Below are 20,654 nucleotides of genomic sequence, written 5' to 3'. Positions count from 1 at the left end.
GAACTAAATCTGGGTCCTCTGGAAGAGGTGCTCTTAACCACCGAGCCACAATGTGGTCAAAAGATCTTTCATCATTCCATGCATAACTTTGTAGTATCCAGAGAGCCGTGGAAAGATAGACAAAAAAGCACTAGAAGGGTTGAGGACCAATTCCTTGATCATATAACGTAACAGAGGAAATGCAGTCCCACTGTGGCACAGACTCATGTTGTACAATGATGTCTTGGTTCACATATTGGGACACACACACACACACACACACACACACACACACACACCACAGCACACCACCCCCCCAGCTCTTCTCATCCTCAAGGTTATTGGTCTAAGGTATTACGTTTACACCACAAGAAAAATGCAGAAATAAACTGTTTTAACCTCAGTCACCCCATGTTTTCTACTCTGGATAGAACTCCAGGCAGTGACCTACCCAAATTGGAATGTTTAAAATCATCTGGGGACCTTATTAGGAATAGAGATTCACGGGCCCATTGCCTGAGGTTCTGACTCAACACTACTTAGAATCAAAACTCAAAGCCTCCTAGGTGGTGTAGGCATGAAAGTCAGATTTGGACCCATAGTGAGTGACATGCTCTGACACGGCTGGGTACTGTCCACTGTTGCTATGGAAACTACTGGTATCGACCTCAGCCTGACTGAAGTTTTGGGTTTGTTTTTTTTAAAGCACATATCTGTTTCAAAAAATAGAGGGCATTATTTTCGGAGGAGAAGATGTGCTTTCTCTCCAGAGATATTTATATTTATTGAGAAAAAAAGCAAGGCTTCCACAAAGCAAAAGAATTTTCTCATTTAAAACCATTGGATAGAAAATGGAAGTCCTTTGGCACAAAAACCCAAGTGGAAGGAACTGGCAAGAAGTTATTCTCTGAGGCATGTTCCAGACCATCTGGACCGCCCTTTGGATTTTAGCTGAGGTAAGATGCTCTGATGGAGGTGGCATGGCCCTCCTGGTAGTGGGGTTAGGGAATGACTAGCCAGGATGGCGCCAAGGCTTTGGAGGCCCCAGCTCGAGGCAGACCTGGGAGAAGTTGCTGTTGCCTCAGGGTGGCTGAGAAGCTGGGTGACTGGTGCTGACAAATACACTATATCTATTCTCTGACTACAGGAAGAATAAATGGTACCCTCCTCCACCAGGCTTCCAAGGCAGAGAAGATGCAGTAGGGAGAGAGACTGAGAAAGGGTTGTCCATCACTGTATTGAAGGGTTGGCCTGATACATTTAGGGCTTGGTGGTCTCTTCTCTTTTCCTTTATTTAAAAATTTGAACCTTAGAGACTTGCATCAGAAATGAAAGTTTCTTGGGATTCACTGCTTTTTGTAAACCCTGATAAATCTCAAGTACCAAGACAGAGTTTCCTTTCCAAAAATGCTGTCTGGGATCTGTCACTGTTAAAGTTCCTATCCCACCAAGGTGGTCAGGAGTCATATGGACACTGGAGTCCCACTTCCCCACAGTTCTGTGCAACAGGAGGAGCTGTGCCTTAACTAGAATCCTCCCTTCTTTCCATCCTCTCCTCCTCCATACCTCCATCACATCAGACCCAAGCCCATCCATACCTCTGCAAGAGCAGCATGTGCTCTTAACTGCTGAACTATCATCTTTTCCCCTTTTTGTTTTATTTTTTTGAGACAAGGTTTCTTTGTGTAGTTTTTGCTGTCTTGGAGCATGCTCTGTAGACCAGGCTGGCCTTGAACTCATCGAGATCCACCTGCCTCTACCTCTCAAGTATTGGAATTAAAGGTGTGCTCAACCTCCACCCAGCTCCCCATCATATTTTTAAAGGGACCTCCAAATAAACCACAAAGTGGTGTCGATTGGTCTTTAGCCTATCCTGTATCCACATAGGTGACAGGTAGAGGCAACTAGGGGACCTAAGATGTCCAGCAGTCATGGTAGTCAGGGCCCAGCATGGTACTGTACCTTGGAAGCAGCCATCACAGCTGCTGTGGCTGCCACGTTCAAGCCCCGCTTCCCAAAGTGCACAAGGGCATCATAACTCCGATCTTTTGCTTGGACCAGGCAGTCATCAATTTCCTGTCAGAGGAGAAGGAGAGGCACACTGAACTGGCGAGTTCAAATACATCTCTTCCCAAGTGCGGGCTTGGCAGCTTGCCTGATGGCTGACTCACTGGCCTGCAGTGTCGTACACACTTTGAATATGTGTTCCCTGATAGGAGGGTGGAGAAAGACAGGTTGGCTATGGCCAAGTGCAAAGGGGAATTCTGAATAAGCAAAAACACACCATTCACCGACCCAGCAAGGCCTGGAAGTTATTTCTAAAGGTCCTCTAAGTTCCAGGGATGTAGACAATCCTGCCTTTCCCTGAGAAGTTGTTCAACAAGACAGACAGAATCCAGCATGATAGAATGCCACAAACAAAGCTTCTAATTCAGACCTCAGCGAGTTAGGGGCAAAACCTAGAGGTTTGCTTTGCTATTTTTTAAAATGATTTATTTTATGTGTATGAGTGTTTTGCCTGTGTGCATGTATGTGCACCGTGTGTGTGTGTGCAGGACCTGCAGAGGTCAAAGAGGGTGCCGGAGCCCCTGGAGCTATAGTTACAGATGGTTGTGAGGTACTACCTGAGTGCTAGAAACAGAACCTGGGTCCTCTGGGATAGCAGCCAGGGCTCTTAACTGCTGAGCCATGTCTCCAGCCCCTCTACCCAATTTTCTCTTCTGGAGAAGGACAAGAGTGATGGTGCTTCACTTGTGGTACATGGTGAGGGTTAACAAGGCGAGCACCGGCCGGCGCACGCCTTTAATCCCAGCACTTGGGAGGCAGAGGCAGGTGGATCTCTGAGCTCGAGGCCAGCCTGGTCTACAGAGCGAGTTCCAGAACAGCCTCTAAAACAATACAGAGAAACCCTGTCTCGAAAAAAACAAACAAACAAACAAAAACAAAAAAAAAACAAGGTGAGCACCACATGTGATAGCCTCCATCGTCCTCTTCATCTTCAAGATAAGCATTGGGAATCTTGCAACTCCTAAGTTCTGTTATTCCCAGATAGTGCCTCAGATTGGATACGGAAGGAAACAGGACACCTAACAGATGCTGAAATAAAAGAAATTGAAGTCTTCTGGTGTCGCACAAGGGAAAGGCAAGGTGGTAAATGGCACCGAGGCTTCCTGTTAATTTGGCTTGATTCTGGATCATCTCTAGTGTATTCTGGTTATTTCTTTGCTTTGTGTTTTTCACTATTCTGAGAAAGTGGGTGTTTGTAGCCACTGTTGCTCATTTCAGAGCTCAGTAAGCCATGTGACCTCAGTCTGTTTGAAGCTCTGCTAGTGAGCAAGTTTCCTTTGCTTGGAGGTGGGGAGGGGTCAGGAGCCAGCTGTGGTCCCTGTTCACAGCCTCCCCAGGAAGTCCCAGCCTCTGTGATCCAGACGACCAAGGGAGTGATGCTTGGCAGGTCTTGGGAGACACCATGTTTCCTCCAATGGCCAGGCTACAGCTTCAGGGAAGACATAACATTCAGGGGAAAGGAGAGAAGAGTGGGATGGATAACCAAGTCAGGAGGTATCCAGTTCTCTAACCCCACCTTTCTGAGATTCCAGGAGTGTGGGTTTGGTTGTGAAGGGGGTGTTCAGGGCTGTCTACAGATGTCCAATTAATTGCTCTCTTCCCCCAGAGCCTCCCTGTACAGGAAGCCAAAGCACTGAAGGCAGAACCTGCAGACATTGATACACCAGTGGGAGCTACCTTCAGCGCTGCGTTTGGTCCCTTTGTCCGTGTTGTGAGAGAAGATGTGACAGAAATGACTTGAGGAAGGAGGTTTTGTTTTTTTCCTGATGGTTTGAGATGGGGCAGTCCATCACGGTGGCAAGACCCAGTGGTGGAGGCTAGTCAAGGTCACAGTGGCAGGGACACGTGACGTCTGGGGCACAACCAGGGTCTCAGTGTACCTGAACCAGAGGCAGATACACAAACTGCCCCACAAACCCCCATTTTCCCCTGAGACCCCATGTCCAAAAGATTCCACAGCCTCCCAAAACAGCACTGGCAGCTGCGACCAGCCCCTCAGACATGTGAGTCTGTGAAGGGCATTTCACGTTCAAGACCTAACAGACTCCTATTTTATTCAAAAGACTTCTACTACACAATTGTTAGGAAATAATGTAATTAATGAATTACACACTGTTAGGATCATTTAGGCCAGTGATTCCTCTCTTGGGAAAATTGTTTTAAGATAAAAGAAGGAACGAACTAGCCGGGCGTTGGTGGCACAAGCCTTTAATCCCAGCACTTGGGAGGCAGAGGCAGGCGGATCTCTGTGAGTTCGAGCCAGCCTGGTCTACAAAGTGAGTTCCAGGACAGTCTCCAAAGCCACAGAGAAACAAAAACAAAAACAAAAAAAAAAAAAGAAGGAACCAACTCTGTGTGTGGTAGTGCCTAGTACAGAATTACTGTAATAGGAAGAAAACTGGAATAATCTCAATAATTCTCTTACTGTGGGTCATTACAAAGACCATGTAGATATGCATTAGGGGCAATGTTTACTATCTAGAAATACAAATAACTCTTTGCTTGGAGATTCATCCCTATTTATTTATTTAGTGTGTACTGTATGCATGTTGGGGGGAGATATGTACAGTCATGCATGCACATTGGGTACCTCACTCTACTGCTCTCTACTTCAAGAAATATTTCAAAGTCATCGTTATTTATTTTGCACGTGTGTGAAATTGGAGGGGTGAATCTTTGACTTTACTGAATTCATTTGTTAGATTAGTCTTTTTGTGGGATCCTTAGGTTTTTCTATATATATAGAATCAGATTATATGTAAACAGGAGTGGTAGACTTCCTCTCTTCCTGTATGTATGCCTTTTATTTATTTATCTTGGCTGACTGCTATGGAGAGACCTTCCAATACTATAAGAGTAAGAGCAGTGTAGATGGACACATACTTGCCTTATCTAAGATACAAAGACAAAACTGAGAACTTGTCCCCAGTCAGGTATAATATGAGTTGTGGCACATGGTTTTTTTACGATGCCCATGTATGTTGATAACTTTGTCATGAATATTGAGTTTTTTAATATTTTTTATTTGTTTTATTTTTACGTGTGTGAATGTTTTGCTTGCATGTATGTGTAAACTCCACGTGTGTGTGGCACTTGCAGAGATCAGAAGAGGCTGTTGGATCCCTTGGAACTGGAATTACAGATGGTTGTAGGCTACCATGTGAGTGGTGGGAAAAATCCAGGTCCTCTACAAGAGCAACAAGTCCTCTTAACTGCTGAGCATTTCTCCAGCCCAAGGAATATTGAATCCCTGCATCTACTGAGATAACTGTGCACATTTTGAACTAATCAGATATTACTGTACTATTCATGATAGTAAAATATGGAATTCATCCATATGCTCATCATTGGATAAATGAGGAAATATGGTATATAAGCATAAAGGAAAATTACTCAGCTATGATACAAAAAAATAATCTTTCTAAGAAAAATGGGCCACAATGAAGGACACTGGGTAAAGTGAAATAAGCCAGACCCAGAAGTACAAATACCACGTTTTCTTTCCTGAGTGGAAGTGAAAACGGTCAGTTTGGATGTAGAGTTCACGAGGAGGAGAGGAGACAAGGGACATAGGAACAGCACTACAGACAGAAGAAATGAGCATTAATGTTCTGCAGTGTCATAAGGGACAGTAGTTCACAATGTGGGGGAGAGAGACAGGGACAGAGAGACAGAGTCAGAGAGACAGGGAGAGGGGGAGTGCAAGGTTCCAAAGACACAGGAATAAAGAGAAAGAATTTCTAATTACCCTGATCTGCTCAGCACACATTGTACAAATGCTGGAATATCACACTGTATCCTGTAAATATGTACAATTACTATGTACTAATAATTTTAAAAATGTGTAAGGAGATAGTAACACTAACTACCTTGATTTGGTCAGCACAAATCACATGCAGGTATAAAATCATGATGCTGTACTCCACAGATACATACAATTAGAATAATAAAAGTGAAATCTGAAAAACAAACAGAAGCTTACAGAAACAACTGGGGAGGAGTCTCAATGTTTAGTCTTGCCTGACCTGAAACTTACTTTGTAGACCAGTTTGGCCTTGAAATCACAGAGACCTGCCTGCGTCTGCCTCCTGAGTGCTGGGATTAAAGGTGTGCAGCACCACGGCATTGGAGCTGGGTACAGTGGTGTAAGCCTTAACCCCAGCACATAGGAGGATAAGGCAGGAGGATCATGATGAGTTGGAGGCCAACTTGGGCTACATTGTGAATTCAGGGATAGCCTAGACTACAGAATGAGACCCTATCTTTTTTTTTTTCGAGACAGGGTTTCTCTGTATTGTTTTGGAGGCTGTCCTGGAACTCACTCTGTAGACCAGGCTGGCCTCGAACTCACAGAGATCCGCCTGCCTCTGCCTCCCGAGTGCTGGGATTAAAGGCGTGCGCCATCAACCCTCGGCTGAGACCCTATCTTAAAAAAAATTGAGAGGATGGACTGATGAGATGACTCAGTAAATAGAGGTACTTGCCAAGCCTTCTAACCTGAGCCCAGATCTCAGGACAGCTGTGGGAGAAGGAGAGACCCACTGTTCTCCCTGCAAGTTGTCCTCTAATCCTCCACAAGGGGTCCCCTTCAACAGAAAAATCCTTTCTACACAGAACTTTGAGTGTTTTTGCTTGCTAGAAGCAGTGCCAGTTACCTTTTCTTTTGAAGACAGTGTGGGATGAACAAACTTCCTGTACAGGAGGCTGGATCCTTTTGTATAGGGAGACAGCAGCCAGGCTACAAATGCTATTTTTAGTTCATAATAGAATGGAAACCTGGAAAGATAAGAAGATACACATTCCATTAGGTTCTCAGAAGCACTGCCTGAGGCCCGTGTAGAAAGACGGTGGTTGACACAGATGCCTCCCATCTCACACACAGATGACAGGTTCCCAGATTCCTCATCCTTCACCCACGGAAGGCACGTGCACACACATGCACATCTACACACCCAAGACTGCTCCCTGAAAGCCAGTTCGTGTTTTGTTTTGTTTCTGTTTCCCAAGAAAAGCAGGAAGGCAGGTTCCCTCCAGCAATTGCAGCATGGCTTTGCCTGGCAGCTGCTGCAGGGGAAACTGCAGGGCTATGCTCACTGTGGTTAGCATGTGGATCCAGCTGCAGCTTGTGGGCTCAGAGGATCAAGTCTGTATCTGGGCACCTTGTCATTATTTATCACCAGGAGACACAGAGGCCAGGGGCATTCCAGCAAGGTGAAGCTGGCAGGGTTTCCACACTGGCCAGGCACCTCCCTTTCTTGTCTCATAGGGGCAGGGAGAGGAGCCCGACTCCACCAGGTACGGCATCCTGCTTAGTCTACTCAACTCAGTGGCGGGCACAGAGATCTTAACCTTCTTTGTGTGTGCCAAAAGGAAGAAGAGTGTGGGGTGTGAGTGACATACGATCCCGGACTCCTACACACCCTCAGGCCCATTCATTCATTTGTCCCGCAAACACCCCCCCACATCCATCCGCGCCAGCCGTGGCGCCGTGAGGGGAGTGGTAAAGAAGGCCCCTGCGATCTCCTGAAAGAGACAGGATTCTGGCATCCTGGGCTGAGGAGGTGGTGAAGCCAGGAGAATGCTTGCTTTGCAAGTATGATGAACTGAGTGTGACCCATGGCACCCATAAAGAAAGACAAGCCAGGTGTGGTAGCAAGTACGTGTAATCCTTGCACTGGGAGACAGAGACAGGTGGGTCCCTAAGACACTGGCCAGACAGTTTAGCCTCCTCTATGATGAGTCACAGGCCACTGAGACCCTGTCTCAAAAAAAAAAAATAGATTGATCAGAAAAGCCACACCTGAAGCTCTTTTCTGGCCCACAAATATACGCATGCACACATGAACATATACTTTCAGAAACACCAACCGATAGAGAAACAGGATGGAGGTATGAGGACAGGGGAGGGGAGAGGAGGGGAGGAAAGGGGAGGGTGGAGAGGGGAGGGGAGGGGAAAGGAGGAGAGGGGAGGGGAGGGGAAAGGAGGAGAGGGGAGAGGAGGGGAGGAGAGGAGAGGGTCTGCCATCTTTGTATTTAGGATTGACTGATAAAATAATTTCAACTCCAGACAAGCGTTACAGTAGGTCTACAGTCTTTGAAAAAATGGAAAAACCAAGCCTCTCAAGTGGATGCAGTCAGTGGGGTCATGGTGTGGTAAGTAGAGTTTGACCCAGATTTCAACTCCACCACCTCAGTCTTTACCTGGGGCTGTGAGTAACGTAGATTACCACGAGTTTTGATTTTCTATACTCTGACAGTTTGACATCCTGAGACTTTGCTGACTCTGGGGAATTACTAGGGAAGCCAATTCCTAGAGCTAGCCAAGAATGAGTTCCCCAGTACAAACACAGGGTCCTTCTGAACTTTCTTACATTTTTCTAATATTTTACTTTTAAATTTTGTGTCTGAGTGTGGCTTTATGCATGTAAGTGCAGTGACCACGGAGGCCAGAAGGGGGCATCAGATCCTGTAGAAGTCAGGGATCCACCTAATGTGAATTAGAAGCTCAGAAGCTGATCCACCTGTAATGAATGCTGGGGATCTAATTCTAGTCCTCTGTAAGAGCAGCAAGCACTCTTAACTGCTGAGCCATCTCTCTAGCACCCTCCCCCAAGCTGCCTTTTTTAGTTTATTTTATAGACAGGGTCTCACCTGTAGTCCCAGTGGCCTAGAACTCATTATGTAGACTAAGCTAGCCTAGAACTCGCAGACATCTCCCTGTCCCCACCTCCTGAGTGCTGGGACTGGCGGTACAAACCACCATGCCCATCCTCCTTGCTTTTTTTGTAAAAGTAGAAATAGAGACAGTCTATTAAGAAAGGGAAATCAATCTTGGGAATGAGAGTGGGCTAGTGGGTGAGGAAAAGGCCTATGTTTAGAGACCCACAGCTTTCACACACAGGGCAACAGTCCAGAGCCCGTAGGATCTCATATTCTGCAGGTGCTTGCATGTCCCTAGAGCAGCACCAGGAGCCAGGGATGCTCCTGCATCTCAGAACCACTTACAATAGCAACCCCAAACCCCAAGTCCCAAACCCTCCTAGGCCATTCCTTCCCCTGGTGCTGACAGCGAGAGCCACTGTTCCCACTCCTGCCTCCAGAACCATCCTGGGTAGCACCTACCCTTTTGGCCTTGTGTGGTGCAGTAGGCTGCACTTTCTGTTTCTACGGATCTGTGAGCTGAATAAGTAGCTCCCTTCCTGCCAGTCATTTTCAGGTTCAAAAAAATCTAACCACATCTACTTAAAACAAATCGCAGGCATCCTTAAAGCACAATGCAGTGGGTGAGAAGGCCTCTTACACTAGTCTGAGGCATCAAACAGTAAATCTTTCCCAGGCATCCTTCCCGGATAAAGGGAGTCGAAAATAAAAGCAATCCCTAGCAAGTCATGTCGGAGCCTTTTCATGCTCTCCTAGTCCTCTCTTGCCCATCAGAAGCTCGACCTCACCAAAGCCTGTCTATGTTCTGCCTCCAGTAGGCTCTTCCTGAATATTCTCCCAGCAACTGGTGGGAGCTAGGGGGTGGGGGTAGGGGGTGGGGAGTAGGGGGTGGGGGCTGGGGATGGGGGGCAAGGGTGGGGCACAGGGGGTGGGGGATAGGGGGTGGGGGCCAGGGGTGGGGGGTCGGGGGTGGGGGCAGGGGGTGGGAGGTAGGGAGTGGGGGGCAGGGGGTGGGGAGCAGGGGGTAGGGGGTACCCTTTCCTGGCAGGGCTGTTTCATCTTTCACAGTCACAAAAGACCAGAGCTGAAAGAGGAGAGGCATGATTGATTCCCCCGGAATGAAACATGCTGGTGATTAATAATGGGGGGGACTTTTGTTTTGAAAACAAATTATTTGCCAGCCCAAGGGAAAGAAAGCGGTTGAATCCAACAAGCTCAGACACCAGCCTAAGATACACAGACAGTCCCAAGGGCAGCCGTCACACTGCAGCAATTCTGGTTATTATGTAAAAGACATTTTTAAAAAGTAGGTCATGCATGTACACAGTTAAGAAGTGCTAAAGTATACAGTATATATCTAAGAGTGTACAGTAGAGTCTCCTTCCCGGCCATGACCTCTAGGCTCTTTTCTCAATTAGCTTCTTGCTCACTTTGAGCTAGGAGCTAGGACTATTCAATCATGTAGGGACCTGTGATGCCCTTAGCAGCCTGGTGGCAGCATTGGGAGCATGGTAGCATCTCTATACCTCCTTCTACACCTTGCTTTCCCTAATCTGCACAGCATCAACAGTATACATGGAGGACTGTCTCATACCAGAACACAGAAAGCTTCGGTTTTCTTCATGGCTTCCTATAGGTGTACACGCATCTTCCAGACAAAGGCATTAATGACAAACTTTGTCTATTACAAAGCCAAGCTTCCAGCAAACTTTCCTGTGTATACTCCTTTGCATACACATGCAAATGAGGCTATGGTGTGGGTGCACAGGGGTGGATTATCTGTGTGCACTTTCTAGATAGCAGGCAGCTCCACACAGACCGAGTAATTACATTCTCACTCTACAGCCAACTAAGAGCCTCTGTCCCAGGCTACAGGATTAGGGTCTAAGGAATGCATATGCCTATTAGACTCTCCCAGGGGCCTCTCGGGACTGCCCAGCCTACCTTGATTCTCTGAACCGTTTGTTACAGACCACTTGCTCTTTAGAATCTTTCTGGCATACCCCACGCACGCTGATGCAGCTTTAAAAACCTTCCTGCAGGGCTGGAAAGACAGCGTGTGCTTAGAACACTTGCTGCCAAGAGGATGGGAGTTTGGTTCCCAGCACTGGGAGACTGGAAACTGCCTATACCTCAGGGGAATCCGACACCCTCTTCTGGCCTCAGAGGACACACACATGCCTGTAATGAATGCATATGCACGCATATACCCTCACATACACACAAATATACCCATAAGAATGTCTCTGAAAAACAATAATAAACATTTTCCTGTCTCCCCACCTTTTGGTTCACTTCTTGGGCCATCTCTTGTCAGACCAACAGAGCATATTCCAGTGACAGTTAATGTTAAAAACATTGATCCATGTGGTTTCTTCCACCCTCCCTGTCTCCCGTGTGTTCTCCTAGCCCATCCTTATCACAGGACCAGGACACTGAAGCGGATGGGATGCTGGTGTAGGAATGTAACAACTCCAGAGATGAGCCGACTGCCGGCTCACTGCTCCAGCACGGGATGTTTGCAGACAGAAAGAAAACAACTCTTAAAGCTGTGTCGTGGGTAAGGAAGAACGGACAGGCCCCAATCTACCTCTACAAATGTTGCTCGTGAGTGGAAACCCAGCCTCTCCATTGGTCCCAGCACTACCCCAGTCCTGGTTCCATTTCCTCATTCGCAGCCTGCGCTTCCTTCTCAACAAAGCTCAGCCTGTTAAGTTCTGGTTTAAAGCTCAGCTTCACCTCCAGGGTCACTGAGAAGGAAGCTACTGTTTGCCCGTGTTGAGTGTTTTCTTGACAGCAAAACCAGAGTCTCAAGGCTCTCATTCCTGTCTCTGACCACCACTGCCCTCACACTGACAGTCATTTTTTCCTGCTCTACTTACTTCCTGAGATACTGTTTGTTGACTGATCCCCTGGCTCATTTTTACATGGATTCATTCCACTGAGAAAACCTTCTGTAAAGGTGTTAGTTGAAAGGCACATGCAGAGCAGGACGGGTGTCCTAGTCTGTTCCCTTAGGGGAGGGAAGGGTTGCTTTGCCTAACACTCAGGGCAAACCGGGAGGAACGCTACTCGCTGACTTGTTCCCTCACAGGTTCAGGTTCAGCTACCTTTCCAGGACCACCTGCCAAGGGGTTTGCTGCCACACTGGGCTGAGTTCCCCTACACCAGTTAGCAATCACTACAATCCCCCACAGACTGCCCATGGCCAATCTGATCTAGGCAGTTCCTCAATTATGCTTTCCTCTTGGATGACTCTTAAGCTGTGTCAGGTTGACAAAGACAGCTAGGACAATAGGTTAGGTACATCCTTGTCCCTAGGAGAGAAGTTAGCCAACTGGGTGAGCCCATAGCAAGGCCATATAATACAGTGCCAGTATGGACAACGCCCTAGCGGGGCACAAGGCATCAGTGCACCCCCATTTCCTTTCGTTGTTTACCACCCCCCTGGAGTTTTTCTAACTGTCTTTGGTATTACCCCAACCATCACACGTTGAAAACAAGCCCCTGAGGGGCCGCCAGAGGCTCAGATCTGTTGGCTTCACTACCATAACCTCTGCCAGCTAAGTCTGCTCCTATCCCGTCCTACCATCCTGGTCTTCAGCCTTGGGGTAGAAAAGGTTGCATGCTGAGATGCCATTGAGGAATCATGCCCCGCCCCCACCTCCCCAGTATGTATCTGAGGAGAAACTTGCCCCCACTTCCTCAATGGCTTCTAAGGCACCGGCAGCTGCGGTCTCCATGAGCTCTGGGGAGATGCCTGTCTTCTATAAGGGCACTGGACATGCGACAAAAACATCCAAATACATGCAATTAACGTGTACAGTGTTTCTAGAAGAAAACACGGGTAACGTTTCATTGTGATACCCCTGAGTAGATGGAATGGGGGAGGGGAAAGACTTGCTATTTTGAGGGGTCTCACACATACTAAGTGTGCACTCTTCCACTGAGGCTGTCCCCCATCCCACAGATTTCCTTCTCTCCTCCCTTCTGCTCCTCCCTGCCTTCCTCCCTGCCTTCCTCCCTCACTCCCTGCCTTCCTTTCCTCCTGTCTGTCTGTTTTTCTTTGGTGGTGTTGGGACCGAACCCCAGGTCATACACATGCTAAGCGAATGCTCCACAAACCAGCCATATCCTCAGTCCCTGCACTTAATTTTCAAGGTATTATTTCAATTTTATTTTGCCATGTGCACAAATTACTTTATAATTTAAAAAGGATTAAACGAAACCACCTCCGCAAGGTAGAACATGAGAAAATGAGAGAGAGAGAGAGAGAGAGAGAGAGAGAGAGAGAGAGAGAGAGAGAGAGAGAGAGAGAGAGAGAGAGAGAACTATGAGGAGGAAACTGCCCTGGGAAGGGTAGTGAACGAGAGGGAATGGGGATGAGTGCAGCCTGAGGGACCATATCCAGGAGAGCGCTTCTCTGCAGAACCAAGGCCTCCAGGAGTCAGGCAGGGAACCTGCACTTCTTACCCATGAATTCCTAGACACCACAGCTAAGAGGGCCACAGGGGAACGGGGTGAGGCCTCCACTCGACAAGCAGGAAGGCAGGGAGTCTACCGAGCCCTGCATAAACACTCCAGACAGACCAGATGCAATGAAAGTTACTCACAGCTAACTTTAAGATGGGGAGATATCTGGATTATTGGGGTGAGCCTATCTAATCACATGTTTCAGAGCAAACACACAGATCTTCAGCTGGAAGTAGAAGACAGAGTCTGAAGCCTGAGAAGGACCAAGAGACCATTGTGAGCTTGAAGAAGGGAGAATTGCATGTGAAGAAAGCAGAGCCCCTGGTCCTACAGCCACAACAGACAGAATGTAGCTAACAGCTTGAATGATTGTGATTCGGAATCTTTTCCAGAGCCCTTAGACAGAGCCCTGGCTGTCCCACCCCTTGACCCTGGCCATGCGACTGGATGACTCCAGGTGCTGGCCACCATATTTAATAGACTACCCACTCTGGCCAGGGACCCAGTATCCTCATCTCTACAGATGACACGGGAGCCTTCCTGATGTAAGCTCTCACACAGTGCTCTGATTCCTGTGACAGTTTCCATGTTCTGGGGACAATACAGGATGGCATAACGGAGTTCTGGCTCTACTCACAAAGCCAGCCCATCCTGTTTTGAAGATAACGAATTGAATCAAGAAATCCAGCTGGGTGATAGTAGTACACACCTTTAATCCCAGCACTCAGGACGCAGAGGCAAGCGGATCTCTGAGTTCAAGGCTAGCCTGGTCTACATGCAGAGTGAGTTCCAGAACAGCTGGGGCTACACAGAAAAAACCCAACTCGAACCTCCCCCAATAAAAAAAGAAATCCAGATTCTTGCTAGAGCTGACACATGGTTCCTTCAGAAGAAAGACTGCATAGCTATGTTCTCCAATAATTAAGGCCAATGATTCAAAATGAAATTCAAAGATTTACTGTCCAGGTCTGACTTTGGGCCTATGTTGTATTGGCCCTCTTAGAGTAAAAATCCTTCTTCTCCAGAATGGAAATACCTGCCAACCCCCTTAAATATGAACAAGACACTGTATTATTCACCATCTTTGTGAGAGAGCTGTATATCAATGCAAATAAGGTTTTTAGTTTACTACTGCTAAAAATAGCTGCATTAATTTCTTTTTGGGATAAAGAATTAAGACAAAGTGTCATGTAGCCTAGGCTGGTCTTGAACCCACTACATAGCTTTAGCTGATTTTGAACTCTTGATCCTACTTGTACCTCTCAAGTGCTGAGATTAAAGATATGTATCTAGCAAGTGTATTGTTTAACACCAAAAGAAGCCAAACAACTTAATGTCCATCAAAAGGATATTGACTGGGACTGGAGAGGTAGCTCGGTGGTTAAGAGTACATACTGCTCTTTAAGAGGACCCGGATGTGGTTCCCAGCAACCTTGTTAGACCACTCTCAGCCACCTGTAACTGCAGCTCCAGGGGATCTGATGTCCTCTTCCAGCTCCTCAGTATCTATACTCAAATACACAACTCCCCCTGCCACAGTCATGCAAACAGACCTACACACGATTAAAATTAAAATGTATCTTTAAACTTTCCAAAAAGGACACTGATTAAATAAATTACACTTCATCTATAGTTATTGAAAAATAGGTAGATACACTTATGCTCACATGAAAGTATTTCCAAAATAGATTCAATAAGCAAACAGAAATGCTATGTCTAATACTATTATTTAAAAATAGAAAACAAACAAACAAAAAAAAACGTAAGTGGCACACACCTGTAATCCCAGCACGTAGGAATCTGAAAAAGGGTTTTCAGTGGAAAAGACTAGCCTAGCTTACACTGAGACATTGTCTCAAAAAAAAGTTACCATAAAAAGAATATTGGGCCATGAGCTGGATCAGTGGGTAAAGGTACTTGCTGATAGGTTGGTGACCCGAGTTGATCCCCAGAACACACACACAATTGGAAGGAAATAGCTACAAAATTGTTCTCTTCCACATGTGTACCATGGCACGCTTAAGCTCACACGTACCACATATGCCTCATATGCAGCGCACGAGCGCCCACACACACACACACACACACACACACACACACACAGAGAATAATACAATTTTAAGAGTAAAAATGTTGGTGTGTTTATTAACATACCAACAATTTTGCTTTTTTTTTTTTTTTTTTTTTGAGACAGGGTGTCTCTCTGCAGCCCTGGCTGTCCTGGAACCCACTATGTTCAAAATGGCTTCAAATTCACAGAGATCCACCTGCCTCTGCCTTAAGAGCGCTGCAATTAAAGGCGCGTGCCACAACACCTGGCGCCAACAAATGTCTCGAGAGGACATACAAATGTGAATAGCGGCTATGAGAAGAGCGCAAGGGTTAGGAGGAAATGTGGCATTCTGACTGCACGCTTATTTTGTCCTGCAGTGCTGGGCGTCCAGCCCAGGACCTCAAGCACAGAGCACTAGGGCTTCACTCCTGAGGCTTAGCCCCTTCCGTTGCCTACTCCTAGATATCACGTCTCTCCTCTCTGACATGCCAATACTTCACCAGCTCCGTTTATAGAGGAGCTCTGCCCGTGTAGTCTGACACACCCCTAGTGCCTTCCTTACACAACACCTGCTCTTAGGGAGTTCTTCAGGGAAACTCACTCGAATAACCTTTATGGAGTAACTTACTAAATGTAGACGGACACATGGGTTAATAATTGAGAGAGCTGGCCAGTAAGAAGTCTAAGCCATTGGCTAAACAGTTTATCATTAATACAAGCCTCTGTGTATTTGTTCGGGGCTGAACAGCTGCGGGACCAGGTGGGACAGAAACTCTGTCTACAACTAAAAATGTTCCAACTGACATTCCAGCTTTGGCCCTGCTCCTCTGGTCCAAGGAAAGGTTGAGGTCCTTCCCCACCTCTCCCCACACCAGACAAAACTGCCCTCTGAAACATCCCAGCACCTGGAGCACTTACCAGCAAAGGAAGATGTCCGTGAACGTCTCTGCTGTGGTGAAGAGGGCAAAGATAATCCAGTACATCATCCATTTGACCTGTCAAGAACAGAGTTGGTAGACAGGGTCATGGCTGCCCATCCCAAGGCAGGGGACACTGAGGCAGGTCCAGGCTATGGCACTTTATCTGTTGTCCCCTCCTCAGCTCAGGCGCAGCTCCTTCCACGCCGGGAGCTGTTGTACAATCAGAGTAAGACTCTAAGCAAATCCCTTGGAGAAATTTTAGACTTAACCCGGGTTAGTTATGCCATAGGAGAAAGCCCCAAAGTGCTGGGGAAGGAGCCTGAGCCTGCCCGAGTGGCTGCAAGTTCAAGAGGGGAGGCCCTCAGAGAGGAGAAGACCCCAAAACTGACACTATGAGCTGTCTTCAAAGTCTTGGCCAGAATCCTGGCACGCGGATTCTCAGGGGAATCATGAGGCTGAGGTCAGCCTGGACTACAGAGCAAAAATCTTCCACAAAAATAACAAAGCTCTTGACTGGATCTTGAACTGCAAAGAACCAATGTAAGATTTCTAACGGGGATCTAAATACGTAAATGAAATTAAAAAAAAAAAAAGATAAGGTATCAGAAAAAATTAGAAAAGTCTGGGTGTCCTGTAGATGCCAGGTGTCCAGCATACAGTTCCCAATTATCCTGACTCTTAGGTATCTTACTTCTCAACATTGTTTGGCCTTTTTTTTATAGCTTCATAGATTATAGAAAACTGATTTCAATGACAATATTGTTTCCATAAGGATGCAAATCAATTTTGTCTCTGGCAGGAACCCCTGAGGGTTCACTCATTCTTGCCCAATGAATCGTTTAATATCAGCTAACCCATTAATCCCAACAGTTTCAGTTTTGAGAAAGGGTCTCCCTATTAGCAACTCACCAAGGATGGTGACCACTACATAGTAGGGTTATTAAGGACACTGGGATGGGAAGGCCATCATCCTACCAACTGTAATCACATGCATCCTTAAAGGAGGATTCTTCCCAGCTGGGTCTGAGGGGGAGGTGCCTGTGGAGGACTACTCAGAGACACTGCCTCTGGCTCCAAAGAATGAGGAAAGGGTTTGTGCTGAAGGGCAACTGTCACTGGGAGCCACAAAGGCAGGGGAACAGACTCTCCTCCAAATACTCCAAAAGAAATAGCCCTGCCTGTGACTCCAGAGTCGAAATCTAATAATGTATGTTGTTTTATGCTGGGAAGTTCATGGAAACTTGTTACAGTGACAATAAGAAGCTAATCCAAAACTTGTAAGAAAACTTTAAAATAATAACAAAAATATAAAAATGAGAGTGTAACCACAAGGGAGTAACTCAGCAATATAAATATTAGTCATGAGGGAGTTATTGTTGCAGTCTTAAAATTTTGCATTATCCTGGGATAAAGACATAGCTCAGCCATCTTCAATTCCCAGCAACCACATAGTGAATCACAACTTTCTGTAAGTCCAGTCTCAGGAGATTTGATGCCCTACACTTATGGACATTCAGGCAAAACATCCATACACATAAAGTAAAACAAATTTGCATTATCCAATAACCTATGCTTTTGTACATATGTTATAAATTATAATAGTATAATCTCAGGTATAACCAATTTAAAAATAATAAATATTTTAAAAAGTTAGTTCAAGAGACCATTGACTCATTGCAGGGAAAATGGTGTGAAGCAAGTCTCAGGGAGTGGCTGTAGAGAAGGACCTGGTTTGGAAGATGACAATAGTCATAAGGATGAGGAGGTATGGTCACCAACTGGATATGAGAATTAATGGAGATGGATAGTGGAGGAGAGGCTCGGGTCACAGGAAAGCCCCAGGTTTTCTGGACAAATGTGGTTATGAGTGCCACAGATGAGAATCATCTGGAAGAGTCTTCATCAAGAAACTCCCCAGATCAAACTGGCCTGTGGCAACATCCATAGGAGATTGTGTTAACTATTAATTGGTGTAGGAGGCCCAGCCCACCGAGGGCAGCACATTCCTTGGGTGGGTGGTCCTGTGCTGTATAAGGGAGGTACTGAGCATGAGCCTAATCAAGCCATCAGAGAAGTAGTCTCCCTGGTCTCTGCTATACGTCCTTGGATGTGAGTGAATTCCTTGGCCAGAGGCACTGCTGCATGACTGTCAAGCAGGCCTGCCTCTTAGGTCCTGCTTGAGTGCCTGGCTGGCTTCTCTCAATGATGGACAGAGACCTAGATGTGTAAGCCAAATTCTTCCCTCCCTAAAGCCGCTTTTGGTCAAAGTGTTTTCTTTCTTTTTAATTTTAAGATTTATTTTTATTTTTTAATCTGTGTGTGAGAGTCAGAGTGAGACAGACACACACACACACACACACACACAGAGAGAGAGAGAGAGAGAGAGAGAGAGAGAGAGAGAGAGAGAGAGAGAGAGAGAGAGAGAGAGAGAGAGAGAATGTGTTCAGGTGCCCTTCAGAGCCTAGAAAAGGGCATCAGATTCCCAGGTAGTTGTGAGCCACACAGCTCAGGTGCTGCAAACTGGACCCAGGTCTTCTGGAAAAGCAGCAAGTGCTCTTAACCATGGAGCCGTCTCTCCTGCCCCTTGTCAGAATGTTTCATCACAGCCATAAAATAAAACTGAACAGACCACAAGAAGGAAACATGTTAACATTGTGAGTGCATGTGTGATATGCAGACACTGGGCATGCTAGAGCTTTGAGAATATTGGGACATTGTGTGTGGGGGGGGGGAGAGGGAGAGAGAGAGAGGGAGAGAGAGAGGGAGAGAGAGACACACACAGAGACAGACAGAGTCAGAGAGAGACACAGAGAAACACACATACACAGAGAGAGAGAGAGAGAGAGAGAGAGACAGACAGACAGACAGAGAAAGCATGTGAGGACAGAGGAAGGAGCCAGGTCTCCCCTAGTACTGCTCAACTCCTGTCTCCCAATGCCATTTTTACCCAGAAACAATCTTAACTCCCAAGCTTCCCCCGAGGGGGAAAAGTGTGCACACGCCAGCCAACACAGAACAGCTGTTCGACTTGTCAGTTAGTTTTCACTCCAAATGAATGGATTGCCATTCTGGTCATACACCAGGCTCTTGTGAGTTTAGTCAGTGCATAACAATTTACGAGGGTTTGATCTCTCCCAGCTGGCAGGGAGCACGCTCAGCCACTGCTTTGCGATCAGTCCTTGCTCTGCCCAGACCTCAGGAAGGCCTCCCTGCCTGGCACAGCTGCTGAGCACCACAGGTGGGAAGGGGTCAGGAGGGGTAGGGCTGAAAGGAGCTGCCTGTTGCTTTAGCCTGGGCTGTGCCAATTGAGAAGCAAGAGCCTCTGTGTTTGCAGCTTCTCAGCTATTTATAGTGTGCACGTGGAGCTGTCCTCACACATACCAGGGACTGGCCTCCAGGAGTTACCCACTCTGGATTCCCTGGTAGGAGTAGCTGAAGCTACTGGGAAACTGCGAGAAAGGGGCTGAGCTTTGTTTGGTTGTAGCTGATCTAGAGGTCTTCATCAGAAAGACTTCTTGTGAGATCCATGAAAATAATGACTTCCAAGCTATCCCTGAATTAATTCTTTCTTTTAAGATTTTACTTTTCTTTCTTTGTGTGTATTAGAATGTACTTGTGTGTGCAAGTGCTTGAGGAGGTCAGAAGATGGTGTTGGATCCTCTAAGCTGGAGTTACAGGTGGTTGTGAGCCTCCCCAAATGGGTGCTGGGATCTGAACCCCTGGTCCTCTATAAGAGCAACAGTATTGAACCATCTCTCCAGCCTTTGAAGTATCTTTTCACCCACACCCCAAAATGACCAGAGATAATGCTGGGAGCACCCAACATTAATTATTGCAATTCTCTAATGAGTGAGTACTCCAGACCCCAAACTTGTCAAGCATCATCTAAGAAGACGAGGGATTGTCACCACCCCACTGTTCAGAAGATGACCTGAGGTTTAAGCCACTTGTCTAGCATGTAATTAGCACCAATAAGTTTCAGAGCTAGGACTTGGTAACTCAGTTTCTTTACGACCAAGCCTACATCCTCCGCACTTTGACCTAGGCTAGTCCCCTACAAGGTAAAGGACATTTTCATCGCATCCTTCACTTGACATTGTCCCAGGATCACCAGGAATGATGCATGCAGCACCCAAAGCACCAACAATTAACTATCACAATCCTCTAACCAGGGAGTCGTCCGGTCCCATTGCCATGTGCTCAGCTCTCTGCAAGGTGCTACAGAGAGACGGCTGCGGACACCTCATCCTCTAAGAGCTTAAACTCTAGGGCCTGGAAGATGGCCTGGAGGGGGTCAGAACTGGAGTGCCAGGAAATAGCCAGGTCAGCTGGCTCCTCAGACCTGTGCACCTCTCAATGCCAGATGGTGATCTGTGGTCTGCAGGGTTTCCCAGCTGGGGAAACCCAGGCTGGGAGAGATGAAGTCACCATGGCACCCGGTCCCCAGTTCCAGATACAATTTACTCTCATAGTCTCTGCTTTCCTCACTTCAGCACTTAGGG

At 46.7% G+C, this 20,654-nt stretch overlaps 1 protein-coding gene across 2 annotated transcripts in view; it reads right to left on the bottom strand.

Annotated features, from left to right (window-relative positions):
• Reep1 (receptor accessory protein 1) overlaps positions 1 to 20,654 on the bottom strand; it is a 101,792-nt gene that overhangs the window by 25,087 nt on the left and 56,051 nt on the right. For both annotated transcript variants that reach the window (XM_040737809.1, XM_040737810.1), the window contains exons 3-5: positions 16,151 to 16,227; positions 6,702 to 6,822; positions 1,942 to 2,055 (exon numbers count right to left, since the gene is read on the bottom strand). In XM_040737809.1, the coding sequence (XP_040593743.1) occupies positions 1,942 to 2,055; positions 6,702 to 6,822; positions 16,151 to 16,227 (312 nt within the window). The remainder of the gene's footprint in view (positions 1 to 1,941; positions 2,056 to 6,701; positions 6,823 to 16,150; positions 16,228 to 20,654) is intronic.

Source organism: Mesocricetus auratus, unplaced genomic scaffold, assembly GCF_017639785.1.
Source record: "Mesocricetus auratus isolate SY011 unplaced genomic scaffold, BCM_Maur_2.0 Super-Scaffold_100676, whole genome shotgun sequence".
In the NCBI taxonomy this organism is placed as follows: domain Eukaryota; kingdom Metazoa; phylum Chordata; class Mammalia; order Rodentia; family Cricetidae; genus Mesocricetus; species Mesocricetus auratus.
This window is presented reverse-complemented; position numbering and strand designations above follow the sequence as displayed.